Below are 18,109 nucleotides of genomic sequence, written 5' to 3' on the forward strand. Positions count from 1 at the left end.
ACATTCAGGGTGTCAGGAAGAAGGACCTCACAAACCCAAATGAAAAGATTTTGGGGAGATGACTTCACTGAGCCAGCTCACACAGGCATGGAAGAAAAAGGCTTTCAGATCCTGACTCTGGCCTTCATCTATGCATCTTTACCCTTCCCCCCCCGGGCACTGTTCACCCCCGCATATGGTTCTCTATTACTTGGGAGGCTGCAGGTTATCTCCCAGTTCAAGGCAGATAAGATGTTTGAAAGTTATTTTTATGAATGTTTACTGCTTGGAAACCACTTAGAAATTAGGCGGTACACAAATAAAATAGATAAGCAGAAAAAGATCTGATCTTAGGGCAAGTCATATCCATACCACAATAGGCCAGCCCCTGCCAAAAAGCACAGTTACTTACCGTAACAGGTGTTATCCAGGGACAGCAGGCAGATATTCTTAACGCATGGGTGACGTCACCGACGGAGCCCCGGTACGGACATTTTTCACTAGAAGTTCTAGTTGGCCGCACCGCGCATGCGCGAGTGCCTTCCCGCCCGACGGAGGAGTGCGTGGTCCCCAGTTAAGATAAGCCAGCTAAGAAGCCAACCCGGGGAGGAGGATGGGTCGTAAGAATATCTGCCTGCTGTCCCTGGATAACACCTGTTACGGTAAGTAACTGTGCTTTATCCCAGGACAAGCAGGCAGCATATTCTTAACGCATGGGTGACCTCCAAGCTAACAGAAAGGGAGGAGGGATGGTTGGCCATTAGGAAAATAAATTGTGTAACACAGATTGGCCGAAGTGCCCATCCCGTCTGGAGAAGGTATCCAGACAGTAGTGAGTAGTGAATGTGTGAACTGAGGACCAAGTGGCCGCCTTGCAGATTTCCTCGATGGGCGTGGAACGGAGGAAAGCCACAGAAGCAGCCATAGCTCTGACCCTGTGGGCCGTGACAGCACCTTCCAGTGAGAGACCGGCCAGAGCATAACAGAACTCAATGCAGGCAGCAAGCCAGTTGGAAAGCGTCCGCTTGGAGACAGGATGGCCTAGACGGTTAGGGTCGAAGGACAAAAGGAGCTGAGGAGATGAGCGGTGAGCCCTGGTACGGTCAAGGTAGTAAGCCAGGGCACGCTTACAGTCCAGCGTGTGCAATGTCTGTTCCCCAGGATGAGAATGGGGCTTAGGGAAAAAGACAGGCAACACAATGGACTGGTTGAGGTGAAATTCCGAGACCACCTTGGGAAGGAATTTAGGATGGGTACGCAGAACCACCTTGTCATGGTGAAAAACAGTGAAAGGTGGGTCTGCAACCAGTGCATGAAGCTCACTAACCCTCCTGGCAGAGGTGATGGCAATGAGAAAAAGCACCTTCCATGTAAGAAATTTGAGTGAAGTTGTGGCAAGAGGCTCAAACGGAGGTTTCATGAGTGCTGATAAAACCACATTCAGGTCCCAGACGACTGGAGGAGGCTTCAGAGGTGGTTTGACATTGAAGAGGCCTCTCATGAACCGGGAAACCAGGGGATGAGCCGTAAGAGGTTTTCCGAGGATAGGCTCATGGAACGCAGTGATGGCACTGAGGTGGACTCTGATGGAGGTCGACTTGAGGCCAGCGTCGGAGAGAGAGAGAGCAAATAGTCCAGTACGGTTTCCACCGCCAATGAGGTGGGATCGTGATGATGCAGCAGACACCAAGAGGAGAACCGGGTCCACTTCTGATGGTAACATTGGAGGGTGGCCAGTTTCCTGGAGGCATCCAGAATACGACGGACAGGCTGAGATAGATTCTCTGGAGAGGTCAGCCCGAGAGAAACCAAGCTGTCAGGTGGAGCGAGGACAGATTGGGATGTAGTAGAGACTGATGCTGTTGTGTAAGTAGAGTAGGAAACACAGGAAGAGGAATGGGCTCCCTGGAGCTGAGCTGGAGCAGAAGGGAGAACCAGTGTTGGCGAGGCCATCGAGGGGCGATGAGAATCATGGTGGCTTTGTCCCTGCGGAGTTTGAATAACGTCCGCAACATCAGAGGTAGAGGAGGAAAGGCATAGAGGAACCGATCCGTCCAGTTGAGCAGGAATGCATCCGGTGCCAGACGATGAGGAGAGAAGAGTCTGGAACAGAACTGGGGCAGCTGATGGTTGTGAGGAGCTGCAAAGAGGTCCACCTGAGGAGTGCCCCACCGAGCAAAGATGGAGCGGAGTGTGGGAGGATCCAGAGTCCACTCGTGAGGTTGAAGGATGCGGCTGAGATTGTCGGCCAGGGAGTTCTGTTCGCCCTGGATATAGACAGCCTTGAGGAAGAGACTGCGGGCCGTGGCCCAGGTCCAGATGCGGATGGCCTCCTGACAGAGGAGGGGAGATCCGGTGCCGCCTTGCTTGTTTATGTAGTACATGGCGACTTGGTTGTCTGTGCACAGGAGAAGAACCTGAGGGTAGAGAAGGTGCTGGAAGGCCTTGAGGGCATAGAACATGGCCCTGAGTTCCAGGAAATTGATGTGATGTTGACGCTCCTGAGGGGTCCAGAGTCCCTGAGTGTGAAGTTCTCCCAGGTGAGCTCCCCATGCATAGGGGGAGGCATCTGTGGTTATGATCATGGAGTGAGAGGGTAGATGAAAGAGTAGACCCCTGGAAAGATTGGAGGAGTTCAACCACCATTGAAGAGTTTGCTGAAGAGACGATGTCACAGAGATGGGATGAGAAAGAGGATCTGTGGTCTGTGACCATTGGTTGGCTAGAGTCCATTGAGGTGTCCTGAGGTGGAGTCGTGCCAGAGGAAGCACATGGACCGTCGAGGCCATGTGGCCCAGGAGGACCATCATCTGCTGAGCTGGAATGGAGTGATGAAGGAGCACCTGGCGGCAGAGGTGGAGCAGGGTCCATTGGCGGTCGGAGGGGAGAAACGCCCTCATGAGAGTGGTGTCGAGAATGGCTCCAATGAACTGAAGTCGCTGTGTGGGAAGTAGATGCAACTTGGGGTAGTTGATCTCGAACCCCAGGAGATGAAGGAAGGAGATGGTGTACTGCGTGGCTTGTAGCACAAGTGGAGATGTAGGTGCTTTTACCAACCAATCGTCCAAGTAGGGGAACACCTGGAGGTTGTGAGACCTGAGAAAGGCCGCCACCACAATAAGGCACTTGGTGAACACCCTGGGCGATGATGCGAGGCCAAAGGGTAGCACCTTGTACTGATAGTGGCGGTGCTGTATCTGGAATCGGAGGTAGCGACGTGAATTCAGATGGATTGGAATGTGAGTGTAGGCCTCTTTGAGGTCCAGGGAACATAGCCAGTCGTGTTGAGAGAGAAGAGGATAAAGCGTGGCCAGGGAGAGCATTCTGAACTTTTCCTTGACCAGACACTTGTTGAGGTCCCGGAGATCGAGGATGGGATGAAGGTCTCCTGTCTTCTTGGGAACCAGGAAGTAGCGGGAGTAGAATCCCTGACCCCTTTGGTCTGTGGGAACCTCTTCGATGGCATTGAGGAGGAGGGATTGGACCTCCCTTAGGAGGAGAAGGGACTGGGAGGAGTGGGACGCAGACTCTATAGGAGGGTTGTCTGGAGGAAGAGTCTGGAAGTTGAGAGAGTAGCCGTGACGGATGATGTTGAGGACCCACAGGTCTGATGTGATGACCTCCCAACGGTTGAGGAAGAGTTGGAGACGTCCTCCGATTGGCTGAGGAAGAGGTAATGATGGTGGAAGACTGGCTATGTCCTGGAGAAAGGAGTCAAAAGGGCTGAGATGGTTTTGACGGAGGAAGAGGCTTGGCAGGTTGGTGAGATTGAGAGCGAGCCTGAGTATGTTGTTGTTGACGAGGTCTGCGAGGCTGCTGTTGGGGCGGGTTGAGAGGCCTGGCCGAGAACCTGCGCTGGTAAGAGGATTGTGGTCTATAGGGACGAGCAGGTGGAGCCTTCTTTTTAGGTTTTACCAGAGTGTCCCATCTGGTTTCATGTGCTGAGAGCTTCTGGGTGATTGAATCCAGGGACTCCCCAAAAAGTTCATCCCCAAGACAGGGTGCGTTAGCTAGGCGGTCTTGGTGGTTGATGTCAAGATCAGATACCCTCAACCAGGCCAGACGTCGCATGGCAACAGCTATGGCAGACGCTCGGGAGGTCAGCTCAAATTAATCATAAATAGAGCGCACCATGAATTTCCGCAGCTGAAGGAGACTGGAAATTTGTTGTTGAAAGAGTGGAACTTTGCGTTCAGGGATGTATTTTTGTAGGGCGGATAGTTGTTGCACGAGATACTTCATATAAAAAGAGAAGTGAAATGTGTAATTATTCGCCCTTTGGCTAGCATGGCATTTTGATAAAGGCGTTTGCCAAACTTATCCATCGTTTTGCCTTCTCTGCCAGGAGGGGTGGAGGCATAAACACTGGAGCCCTGAGTTTTCTTTAATGTAGACTCAACTAGGAGAGACTCATGGGGCAATTGAGGTTTGTCAAAACCCGGAATTGGGATGACCCTGTATAATCTGTCGAGCTTACGAGGAGCTCCGGGGACAGTGAGTGGATTTTCCCAATTTTTATAAAAAGTTTCCCGCAGTATGTCATGGATGGGTAACTTGAGGAACTCTTTGGGAGGTTGTTCAAAGTCTAAGGCATCCAGAAAGGCCTGGGACTTTTTGGAGTCGGACTCTAAAGGAATAGAGAGAGCTGCCGACATCTCCCTGAGGAATTTGGTGAAAGAGGATTGCTCAGGTTTGGAAGTGGTATCGGTCACTGAGGGTTCCTCGTCTGTGGATGATGCATCCTCCTCGGTACCGGGTGGGGATTCTTCCCATAAGTCCGGGTCCCTGATATCAGTGTGCGCACGCCAAGATGTCGGGGTGGAAGGCTCGGTGTGGCGGGTCTTAGAAAGAGACTTGCCAGAGCGCATGGAGACGGTACCGGGAGAGGAAGACTCCCGGGAAGAGCGGTGCCGTTCTGGGTCCCGGGGAGACCGGTGCCCTTCCTGGTCCCGAGGAGGATCGACCTCAGAGCGGGTCTGTACCACAGGATGAGAACGGGGTGGTTCAACCGAGAGGACTGGCATGGAAGTGTTGAGTGGCACCGAGGGGGTGGACACCGGTGGGATGGTGCGAGGCTCGGGCCGGTCTGGCACCGAAAGAAGTGGTGCCAACAGGGTCGGTAACAGGTGCTGGAGTTGTTGCTGCAGCTGTTCCTGCAATTTGTCATGGAGTATGGCCGCGATGCGGTCATCCAGGGGTGGCACCGGGACCGCTTTTTTCTTTTTCGGTTCCATAGGTGCTGCTCCACGCCCCGGTGATGAGGAGGCCGATGACGAGGCACTCACCGAGATCGGGGCGGAGCGTTTGCGGGGTCGGCGTGAGGCCGGGAGGACCGGCATCGCCACTGTGGCAGGCGGGCGCTCCAGGGAGGTGGAAGGCTTCTTAGCCGGCTTACCTGGTGCCAGCGACCCTGAGGAAGGATGGGGCGTCGTCGAAATGGTCGGTGCCATCTTTTGCGGTACCGTCGACGTCGCGGCAGGTTCCATAGCAGATCCGGTACCGAAAAGGATGTTCTGCTGGATCTGCCGATTTTTTAAGGTACGTTTCTTAAGAGTGGCACAGCGGGTGCAGGTGTCAGCCCGATGCTCTGGACCCAAACACTGTAGGCACCAATTGTGTGGGTCAGTGAGAGAGATCGGGCGTGCACACCGCTGGCACTTCTTAAAACCCGGCTGAGGGGGAATGAATGGAAACACGGCCTCCGCAAAATCAAACCCGGAGGTCTGTATGTTGGCAACAGGCCCCGCCGGGGCCGGTTTCAAAAAATAGAGAAAAATGAGAGATTTATTTTTTTTTGAATCGAATAAAAAAGAGAACCCGAAGAGGGGAAAAGAGAAATAACGGGAAAAAAGCGCGAGCGGGAAGGCAAAAAGGATGTTTTCAATGGCCGTTGAAACCACATGCGTCTTCTTCGCTCCGCGGAAACGAAGAAACTGGGAACCACGCACTCCTCCGTCGGGCGGGAAGGCACTCGCGCATGCGCGGTGCGGCCAACTAAAACTTCTAGTGAAAAATGTCCGTACCTGGGCTCCGTCGGTGACGTCACCCATGCGTTAAGAATATGCTGCCTGCTTGTCCTGGGATAAACAGTAGTACAGTCAACTCCACCACAGTGCACGTCGGTTAAGTGCACGCTTCGGTTATCCGCAGCCTACCACCATGGTACCATTTTTTTTATATATACATTAAAGTCAATGGATGTAAACTCTGGATATTTGCAATTCGGATAAGCACACAATCCGCTTAAGCACACTGATGTCATAGGTCCAGTCTCTATTCTTTCACGTTACATTCACTCCGGTTAAATCCAATCACGTTCTGACTGGGAATGGCTAGGCTTCACACAGCAGCTTAAGCGCTGGGACAGCTGGGAAAGTGAGTGCTCCGCTTCCGCTCAAGCTGTAGGGCATAGCTTTCCTGTACTTTAGGCTCCAGCAGCCCACGCGCCATATTTAAACTGAGCCAGCTTAACTACAGCCTTCCCCTACTCCTATTAAGCGCACACTCCATTTAAGCACATGTGGAGACCCGGTCCAAAGGGCGTGCACTTAAGCGGGGTGTAGATGTGTATACATTTCATGTATACACATCTGCACCCCACAATAAATACACCATAAATATATATATATATATATATCATGGGTATATATATAAATATATAAACCCACCATAAATACACACACATATATATATACCCAAACATACATATACCAACATTCACACCCCCCGCCATAAATACACACAGAATAGGAGAGGGAGTAAATTTCATACAACCTATGAAAAAAGTTGGAGGAGGAATGAGACAAATTAGCAGGTGGGGGCTGTCATTATTTTATATGAATTCCTGTAATTCTCTTGCCAACATATGATTCCATAAGTAAAATACCTACAACCAAGGAGACTTATATTTAGGTTGGAAGGATAAGTTACACAGTTTCAAATTATACACTGACTGTGTGGCTGAAAGTATTGACTCTGATACGTGTTCACAAAGGAAAACAAAAATATTTAACCTCCCCATTTCTTCAGCTATAAAAATCCTTTCTTCCATTTTGGAAACAAAAGCAAGGCTAAAAAGCAAATTTAATGCTTAGCGGGTGACACTGATGTTTGGCTGAATGGATAAAGAAAGCAGAAGAAAATGCTCAGTGTCAGCTCAGGCAGTGAAATAGCTAAGCATTCAGGGGATGAAATTAACTGTGAGGATATGCCAGGCCTATTCTTAAACAATTGGGTAAGGCAAAGTTGGGTTAGGCAAATTCCAAAAGGGACCATCTCAGTTCAGCCCTGCACTGTCTCAGCTATACAGGGGAAGTTACAGAGCAGGAGATGCAGGTGTCCCTATTTCTGATCTGTAGCTGTGCAGGTGTAAATACAGCCAGTGCTCACCTCCAGAAGAAACTGGCAACACTAAAAGAATGCTTACTTGGGTATTAAGTTCTTGTTTTTCTCGTAGAAAAGCCGGAGGTCCTGTGGACTGCTCGCCTAGAAAGGAAACAAAACCGTTAACCAGACAGACAATGCCAGCTGCTGTATGGACTGGTTTTAGCCCGCTGACAGCCAAGGCCGAAACTGGCAGAGCTCCCTTACTGGCCCAGAGCGCAGCTTTTTAATTGGACACACTACTTCCTGCTTGGAAAATCCACAAATTGATTTAAAATTACAGAATTCTAACAGGGACTAAAAAGCTGCAATTAGAACATTTCGACTAGCCTATGTTTTCTCTAAAAGACACACACAGAGTTATTGTCAGGCTCTGATTAGTGTTTTCATGTTATTTACAGCAGGCCAGAGAAGCTGGAAATGTTTCAGGAGCCCACAGGCATGTCTTGAATCAGGTTCTTCTATCATTATAAAGCCGCATGTCTGGCTCTATGGACTCCTGCAACCCAAATTATCGAGCGCCCCATCAGGTAGAGGGGCTGCACAGAGCTGCTGTCCGACTGGACGAGATTTCTACCCAGTAAAAAGCAGAGGAAAGCATACAAAGTACAAACACAGAAAAGCTTCATTTTTCTTATGACTAATATTTTGGGCAGTGTTTCCCAGTATGACCCCATTTTAACTCTTAAAAGTCACAGATGATGATGAAAATAAACAAGCAGACACCCACTCCTCTCCTCTCCCTCATTCACTTCCTCCTGAAAGCAGGAAGGCAAGAACACCCCCTCGAGGCAGCAGTCGGCGTCTGTTTGCACTGATTCCAGTACTCTGCATTTCAGCAGGAAGCCCACAAACAAGGAGAAATAATGCCTGTGAACATTCACTAACTCACAGGCCTCATGCTAACTACTGCTACTAGGCACAGGTCATGATGGAGGTCCAAAGGGCAGAGGAGCAGCCCTGGTTTTCTGAACCATCTGTCCTGGCCCTCAGTTTGGGAACAATTTCAAAGTTAGAGGCAGGCTTTGAAAACTGAGGGCCTGGATAAAGTGCCAGTGGCTGTGCTTTACTTTATTTCTATAATCAGCTGCACGATAGGCTTAAGGGGCCCTTCACTAAATACGGTAAGTTCATGCACTTACCATGCATTAGCTACTAAGATTAGCACAAATAGTAAAATCTCTGCAGTAAAATGCAGAGGTCAAATCTAGTATCTGCTCTATTATTTATTGTACAGGTCAGAGATTTACTTCTTGGACATCATGTTACATGCAGTGCCAGACAACATGGGGGTATCTGTGCTATTAGTCCATGCATGAATCAATCACAGTGTCGACCAACTCCAAAATAAAATATAATTTAAAAAAAATCACTGACATGGCAGAACCCCTCCCTAATCCCAGACACCTCACCTTTCAATCCCCTCCATCTGACACATCTCTCCACCTTCTGATCTCCCCACAAAAAAAACAAAAGCCATACCCACCAAGTCTGACCCCCCTCTCTATCCACAAATCCTGCATACAAATGCAAGCCCATAATTGTTCTTGGACAAGGATACAATGGGTCTTCAATGGATCCCAGGCAGAAGCACTACTCCTCTGCTCCCACTCAGGACTGTGCCAGGATCCAAGATGGCTGCCATGACCTTTAGTTGTAGTCTCACAGTACTACCACAGAGGATGCCTCCTAGTGGAAGTACCATGAGACTACCACTAGAGGTCATAGCAACCATTTTGGATCCCAGTCAAGACCTGGTTGGAAGCAGAGAGGTCACATTCCCATAGACTTTTGTGTCCTGCAAATGACACAAGATTTGGATAGGTTGCATTGGGTTTTTATGGCAACTTCAGTAGTTGGAACCTAAGGACAGTGCCAGGCAGACTTCTATGGTATATGTCCCAGAAATGCCTAAGAAAGACAATGATCAAGTATTTTATATCACATTCACTGTTGGTTTAATCATTATTTGATAATGATCATGACTGGGCAGACTGGATGGACCATTTAGGTCTTTTATCTGCTGTCATTTACTATGTTACTACGTAAAGATTTCACTGAATATCACTGAAAACCCTCATATTAACACAGTAAATGACAGCAGACAAAAGACCTGAACGGTCCATCCAGTCTACCCTATAATTACATGCATTACAGTTTCATGATTCAATTAAAGTATTTTTTTTTCTTTGCTATTTCTGGGCCATAGACCTTAGAAGTCCACCCGGTACTGTCCTTAGGTTCCAACTACTGGAGCTGCCGTCGAAGCTCAATCCAGCCTATCCAAACCATCTCATCGTTAGTGGAATTCAGACTGTGAAAGTCTGCTCATTTAGGTTGTGGGTAGGTCTTGGGGAGATGGGAGCAAACAGGAGGTTTGGATAGGGTGGCTAAAACTGGAAGGATGGCAATGTGTAATCCTTTCATTTTCATTTTGGCACGGACAACAGCACACGTTGGTTCTTCAAGTCAGCAGTTCAGCCGCATATGCAGGTTTTATATGGAGTAGTATTTTCCATGATGAGTAAAAGAGCATTATGATTCTGTCTATCACGACTTAACTACAAGACTCTTGAGGCAAGCCCCTTGTGGGCCGAAACATGATCGTGTCGAGTCAATCACAATAAATAGAGACTGAACACCATTGGTCACCTTTGTTGTTGTTTTTGCTGATCTCCCATAAGAGCCATAGAAGACACATGTGGCTTCTAAGCAAAATGCAAATAAAGGATTAAACTTGCATTGTGCCAAAGAGGCTCCCTCTGAGCTTGCCGAGCATGAAACACACAGGTAAACACAGTGAGGCATACTCGAATGTTCCTTTTAATTAGGCCGGTGGTATTTGAGATAAGTAAGCCTGTTTCTCTACCTTTCTGAATAAAATGTAAAATAGGAGAAACAAATCCACAAACTCAAAGACGTGAAACTGGGAGTGGAAATGTCCTAAAAAATGGTGGACACAATTTGCTTATAAAATATACTTTTTATTTATCCAAAAATAGTTCAAAAACTCAATAACTCGACCTGTACATATTTTGGCCAAACTGGCCTGCCTCAAGAGTCTAAAAACATAAGCATACATAAAATATTAAAGATTTAATGATACACAAACACAAAACAATATAAAACCATAATGTGCTATACATCAAATCATCATCTATTAAAATTCAAAAGAGACAAATCAATGACGCATAAAATATTCAATATTCCAACCATGAAATGTGACAGTTGAAAAAATGAACAAGTGTATACATAATATAACATTAAAATTCTTAAAACAAATATAAGTCAAAAATACCATATTAAAACCTGAGCCTAAGGAAATCCCTGATTGGCTCAAGGGGGGAGGAACCCGAGGCGCCTGAGCCAATCAGGGCCTTAGGCTCCTCCCTGTGCATCACATGATGCACTTGAGCAGGACCTAAGGCCCGGGCAGATGCGTCGCTGGACCCGGAGGAGCAGGAAGGACTGAGCACCCATCCTGCTCCCAACTTGGAGGTACGGGGGTGCTGGGCCCAGCTGTGCCGGTCGGGGGGGGGGAGGCCTATGGAGCAGGAGGGACTGAGCACCCCTCCTGCTCCCAACTTTTAACGGGGTGTCAGGCCATGCCATGCCGGTGGGGGGGGAGGGAGTTGGCATCCCTCCTGCCATATTCGGGCGGGCAGGGAGGGCAGCGTCAGGTGGTGGCAGGAGGGAGTGGGCATCCCTCCTGCTGTTTGTGGGTCGCTGGGGGGATTGCGTTTGTCAGGGGGGCCCTCGGCCGTTTTTTGACAGGTCTGCCTGACATTTCTTTTTTTTTTTTTTTTAGGGGAAGATATTTTGCATGTGTAACACACGCAAAATATCTGTGCCATGGAAAAATAATGAATAAATAAGAGAGGCAGGCCTGTCAAAAAACCTGCACACCTATCGTTAACTCAGTTACCGACAGATCTGCAGTAGTCAGATTTGACAATAGTAAAACCCGATTCAAAATAGCCAAGCAATTGTTAGTGAATCAATCTCTTGGCTAATTTGCATGGGACGATCGGGATCGGATTGCTACAGGCGCTAGTGAATCGGGTTGGAGGAAAATCTGGTCGTAAAGGGCTCGCAAACCGATCGGTACATGATCGCTTTGCTTAGTGAATGTAGCCCTATGTATGTTTACAAGGCAGGATTAATTCGTTGAGGGCCCCTAGGCACACAAGTACATTGGGCCCCCCTGCCCCGCCCTACCCCACCATGCGTCCAGGCGGAAACAGGAAGCTGAGTCAGAGAGAAGCTTTGGGCAAGCAGCACCGCTTGCACAATTACAATTTCCGTCGATGGAGAGCGCATTGCCGATCGGGGGGGAGGGGGGCTGCGTTGCCGATCGATGCTGGAGGGGCCCATCGCCGTTTGGAAAAAACAATGTTGATGCCCTCCTTCATCAGGCTCCCCTGACCATTTCGGGCCCTAGGCACGTGCCTACTTGGCCTATTGGTTAATCCTGCCCTGTATGTTTAACCTGTAACCTGTTCTGAGCTCTTTGGGGACAACTTGATAGAAAACAAATTAAATAAGTGTCATTCCTCTGGCACAGCTATGCACTGTAATCACTGGCACAACTATTTCAATCTCAGTTAGTGAAATCTGGGGAAATCCTCTATAATAAAACCCTAAGCGCGCATGCGCACTTACAACGCCGTGATCCCCGACAGCGTGATGTGTAACTCTGTGGCCGTGTTCGATTTTCATCACGTGCATCATGCGGCGAAAGCAACGGCAGAAGGGTGTCCTTCGGCCTGGGCGAAGCCGACAGGGTGCGGACACTGCGAGGCATCCAGCTGCTACTGCTGCAAAGGGAAGTGAAGGGGGAGAAGGAAAAGGGGCTGCTTTGGGGGAGGGGTGTGCTAGGGGACAAGCAGCAATCTTGGTTTGCTTGGGGGGCCAGAGAGAGATAGGCAGGGGGCCAAGGAGTGATAAAGAAAGAAAGACAGACAGACATGGGGCCAGGGAGAGACACAGACAGAAAGAATTAGACAGACAGACAGAAAAGCAGACAGCGGCCAAATAGAGAGAGACAAAGAAAAAAAGACAGACAGACAGCGGCCAAGGAGAGAGAGAGACAGAAAGAAAGACAGACAGAAAGCGGCCAAGGAGAGAGAGAGACAGAAAGAAAGATAGACAGACAAGGGGCCAGGGAGAGACGCAGACAGACATACAGCCAGCGGCCAAGGAGCGAGAAAGAAAGACAAGGGGCCAGGGAGTGTCACAGACAGAAAGAATGACAAACAGACAGGGAGCCAGAGAGACAGACAGCAGCCAAGGAGCGAGAAAGAAAGAAAGACTAACAGACAGGGGGCCAGGGAGAGACACAGACAGAAAGAATTACAGGCAGACAGGGGGCCAGAGAGACAGACAGAAAGACAACCAGCGGCCAAAGAGAGAGAAACAAAGAAAAAAAGATAGACAGACAGAAAGCGGCCAAGGAGAGAGACAAAAAGAAAGACAGACAGCGGCTAAGGAGACAGAGAGAAAGACAGACACATCTATTCTAGCACCCGTTAATGTAACGGGCTTAAAGACTAGTTCTAGAATAAAGCAAACGCTCAGAAAGGCATCCACTCCAGCCATCACTGTTCGTGAACGAGACCAATTACAAGGAGGAGAAGCCAGTAATGTTCTCTAAACTGGCACATTATGTTCAGGCTTCTCTGGTCTGATTCAATCATGTGCAAACAAACATGTTCTAAATGATGCCAAGGAGAAATTCTTGCCAGGTAACAGCAGAAAATAAAGGAAAGGACAGGTGAAAAAGTGCAACACAGCAGCCTTAATGTACAAATCCCACTGGATTACACTTCCATCCGCATGGTTATTTATTCAGAGTGGCACTGAAAGTGCTTTGGTCCTTTTCTCCTGAAGGTCAGTGCAGTACTCGGTACAGACCAATGTTAACAGTAAAGCTCTACAAAATCTGTACAAATCTCATCAACTCAACTGTGCTGGGTTGTCCCAAAAGCCCTGAACTAAATTATCCCATGGATTAATCTTTTCAGGCTTTCTTTGGTGACTCTGGGATGATTAACTGTCGTTTATTTTCTATTCTGAAGGCAGTGGCTGGTCACAAAATACTTTAATCCACCTGAGTGGCCTATTCAGAAAGCTGTTATGTTAGAGCCGCTGACTGAATGGCTTCTAGAGCTAGGTTCCTATAAAAATTTACCACTGAGATGCATTAATCCACAGCTCATTGTCAAAATGTCCCCCTTCTTATCAGTAAGTGAGCAGTGGCTGGCTCAAGCACTGACAGGAATGGAAGACATTTAAATAAAACAATAAAAAATAAAAAGCTGGGAATCTAGCAACCCCTCCCTCCTCAACCTGACTCAAACATAAAAATCTCTGGTATCTTGCAGCATCCCCCTCGCCTTCCCAATCTGCCCTCCCCACCCCTGGGGTGGAGCTTGGACGGGGGGGGGGGGGTACTCCGCTGATATTTGTTAGACTTAGGGAGGGCTTGAAGAAGTTGAGAAACTGGTATATACGACATGGTTCAGATTTCATAATAAAGTTATTGTTTTTACTTTTATTTTTTATATATTTTTACTGATTTTTCTTTTTATTGTTTTTTAGTTCATTATCATTTTTTGCGGTTTAAATCAAACCTTATCAACCCTGGTATGTTCCATTCATACATTTATGCTATCTTTCTCTTATCCATAGACTTTCTTACCACTAACTATTTCCTTCTCCTTTTTGCATCTATGTTCACCTCATTGTATTTAGTAAACTAAACTAAACCTTGGGTTTGTATACCGCACCATCTCCATATTTGTGGAGCTCGGCACGGTTTACAAGAATTGTAATGAGAAGGAACTCCATGGAAGGGCTAGATGAAGATCAAAGGGGAGAAGAATGTTAGAGTGTTAGGTTTTGGAGAAGAGCCAGGTTTTCAGATGTTTACGGAAGGGTTGAAGAGCACTCAGGTTTAGAAGAGGGGAGGTAAGGTTGTTCCAGAGCTCGATGAATCTGAAGGAGAGGGAAGTCCCCAGTTTTCCTGGGTGGGAAATGCCTTTCAATGAGGGGAAGGATAATTTCGATTTTTGGGTAGATCTGGTGGTATTAAGATTTGAGGAATTCCAAGAAAGTGGAATTAAAGGAGGAAGGATGCCGTGGAGGATCTTGAAAGTTAGGCAGATGCATTTGAAGTGAACTCTGGAAATTATCGGGAGCCAATGAAGCTTGGAAAGGAGCGGTGAGACGTGATCGAATTTACTTTTTGCAAAGATTAGCTTGGCCGCAGCATTTTGGATCCGTTGGAGTCTGTGAAGGTTTTTCTTTGTTAGGCTTATGAAGATAGAGTTGCAGTAGTCCAGTCTGGAGAGGATGATGGATTGGATGAGAATGGCAAAATGTTTTTGGTGGAAGCAGGATCTTACTTTCCTCAGCATGTGTAGGCTGAAGTAGCATTTTTTTACCAGGGAGTTGAGGTGGTCATTGAAGGACAATGTAGAGTCAATGATGACGCCCAGGACCTTGCTGGAGAATTTGAGCTGCAGAGTGGAGCCAGAGGGCAGTGGGATTGAGGTGGGTAGCTGAGCTAAATTTGGGCCAAGCCAGAGTAGTTTTGTCTTGGATTCATTCAATTTCATTTGGACGGTGTGGGCCCAGGATTGGAGGTTCGAGATACAAGAGGATATGTTCTCTGAGAGATTAGTGAGGTTCGAGTTGGTCTCGAGAAGGACTAGGATGTCATCAGCATAGGTGTATATTGTTTCAAGGGGGGTTAAATGGAGGAGTTTTAGAGAGGTCATATAATTGTTGAAAAGGATAGGAGATAAAGGTGATCCTTGCGGGACTCCACAGCTTGGTATCCAGGGGGAGGATGAGGTGCCATTCCTATTGACAATGTAGGATCGGGAGCGGAGGAATTTTGAGAACCAATCAAGGACTGTAGAGGTGATGCCGATCTCGGAGAGTTGGTAGATTAGAATATCATGGTGAACAATGTCGAAAGCGGCAGAAAGATCGAATTGCAGGAGGACGGCGAACTTGTTGCGGGAGTGAAGTTGTTGAACCTTGGAGATTAGGGAGGTCAGTAGGGATTCGGTGCTGAAATTGGGGCGAAAGCCATATTGGTAAGGTAGAAGAATGGAGAATTTCTCTAAATAGGATGAGAGTTGGGTCGATATGATGGTCTCGAGCAACTTAGTTAGGAGAGGGATATTTGCTATTGGGCGATAGCTGGATGGTGTGGAAGGGTCGAGGTCGGGTTTTGTATTAATTTAATCTAATTGTGTTTTTAGACCAAATCCTTTTTTTGTTTGCATATGTTCACAGCAATTTGGGTGTATTTATATTTGTCACGTACTATTTTATAAATATCTTCAATTTATATAATTTCTGTACATCACACCGAGGTTTATGTCACTTTTTATATTCACTGACGTTAATTGTTTACCTTGATGGTCTTTTAAGGTTCTTATCATTATATCATCCTTTAAATTGTTATGTCTACACTATAAGTTATGTTTACCATGATATTTGTTTATGTCACCTTTTTATCACATTATCATATTTGTTTATGTCACTTTTTATATTTACTGACATCATTTGTTTACCATGATGGTTATTTTATGGTTCTTATTATATCATCTTTTAAGTTGTTATGTCTTCACAAATATGCAATGACTTTTATGAATTTTATCTATTTATTATCATATCATTTGTCCACGTTTTATACGTTTTTTATGTCTTCACATATTTAGAATTGGTTATTTTGAGGAATGCGTGTTTATCGAAACACGGACCGTGTCGGGTCCTTAGATTTGTTGTAAGGGTGGTAACATTAACCGCATCTACATTTGATATCATATAATAAACATAGCCTGCATCTTGTACATTTTGTCTGCAGTTTTTTTGTTTGTTCAAGCATTTTCACTGCAATTCCTGTTGGATTTCTTCTTTCCTTTCTCTGTCAGATTTCAGTTATACATCGACAAGAATTCTGGAACCGTAGACTGCACAATAGTATTTTGTAGATGCATACTTTTGATCTGTTGTTCCTAACGTTGTTTGGGCATTTTGTAACTTTTTTTTTTTTTTACTGCGTTATTGAAGAATATGTAGGTTTTGCTTTCATGTGTTGATATTATTTTGAAGAATGATTTGTACTGTTTTTGGTTTTGATTTATGTATGTTTATTTGGAAATCGCTGTGACCCCAGGCAGTATATAAAGTTTTAAAATAAATTAATTTTCTGCAAATGAGAGTAAACTCATATTTGGAGTCCTGGTTGAAACTATTGCTCTTGTAAGTGCTTTTGAAAAAAGCCATGTTTTCAGGCATTTTTGGAATAAGCCATACATGGAGATTGTGCAAATCTGTATGCATCTTATTTTAATATACTGTAGTTTTGTAAACTGTCCAGAAAAGTATTATCCTGATTAAGGGAACAGAAATTCTATCTTTGTTGTTTATTTTTAAAGAGCACCAGGCTGCACAGTAACACCCTGTTTTACGAAGCCATGCGGCAACGGCCCCGAAGCCCTTTAAATCTCTATGGGCTTCGGGGCCGTTACTGCAGCGCAGCCGCTAGCGCGGCTTCGTAAAACAGGCCGTAAATTCTGAGATCACCGCAGTAAAAAACGGTCCAGTTACAAAAACGTAGCATTTTTTGATTGGCATGCAGGTTTTTTTTGACCATGTCCTCTGTGAAGCCAGACAGACATAATTCACTTTTCAGGTCACAGGGTTTGTAGGTTTCCAAACAGATTGTGCAAGTGATCAACTTTTGGACTTTTAGCTGTCAGAGAAGCTCCAGAATTGATTCAAAACAAATTATCACAGTGGAACCACAACATGAGGTCAAATTTCTGGAAAAGTTCACACTTCCTTTCGCCTCCCACCCTGGCAGGCTCTGAATTACAAATAGGGCAGGACATCCACAAACAGACCGAGCCAACTGGCCACCGCCTTACCTTCCACTTCATCAAACAAAAGGATTGTGTCACATTATTCTATAAACAGAATCTGCCTTTGTGCACCTATCCAAAACACAGCCCTCCAAGGTTAGAGATAAGCAAGCACAAATAACTGCTTAACATGCAATCAATAAAACACAGTAGTATGGCAACATAAACCAAAATACTTATCTTTTGTGAAAGCCTATCTGCTGCAGGTGTATAACATGTGAGTGGCAACATTAAATTGGCACTCAAGATACTGAAAGTCTTACAGCCCATGCCAAAGCAATGGATCACAGATCCAGGGAAGGCTGGGTACTAGTGCTGCCTGATTCAGCCTATTGAATTGATTTTTTGATTCGATTTGCTTTCCTGCCCAATCTGGCTTTTTTTTTTTTTTTTTTTTTCCAAACATCCTGGTAGGTTTATTTTGTAGCCTTTTTATCCACCCCACCCCCCTTTGCCCTCTCCATCCCCACACCAGTGCTGTGGTGTAAACAAAATAAATGAACAAAATTTTTTCCCTCTCTAGCACTATTACTACTATTAATTATTTCTTTAGCGCTACAAGACGAATGCAAAGCTGTACAGAGTCACAAAGACGACTGTCTCTGCTCGAAAGAGCTTACAATCTAATCGGACAAGACAAACAGGATGTCATGGATAGAGTTAAGGGGAACGGTTAACACCAGCTCTGACAGGATACATATTTCAAATTTGACATATTGTAATCACAAAACAGAAAATAAAATTAATTTTTCTATATTTTGTTGTCTGCTCAAATTATTCAAATCAAGTTGGTCCCAGGCTCTGGT

At 46.3% G+C, this 18,109-nt stretch overlaps 1 protein-coding gene across 1 annotated transcript in view; it reads right to left on the reverse strand.

The window, feature by feature from the left end:
• Nucleotides 1-18,109, reverse strand: part of ULK1 (unc-51 like autophagy activating kinase 1) — a 176,226-nt gene that overhangs the window by 61,701 nt on the left and 96,416 nt on the right. Inside the window, exon 9 of the mRNA XM_033957048.1 lies at nt 7,406-7,464. Coding sequence (XP_033812939.1) covers nt 7,406-7,464 — 59 coding nt within the window. The remainder of the gene's footprint in view (nt 1-7,405; nt 7,465-18,109) is intronic.

This window comes from Geotrypetes seraphini, chromosome 8 (assembly GCF_902459505.1).
Source record: "Geotrypetes seraphini chromosome 8, aGeoSer1.1, whole genome shotgun sequence".
Taxonomy (NCBI): domain Eukaryota; kingdom Metazoa; phylum Chordata; class Amphibia; order Gymnophiona; family Dermophiidae; genus Geotrypetes; species Geotrypetes seraphini.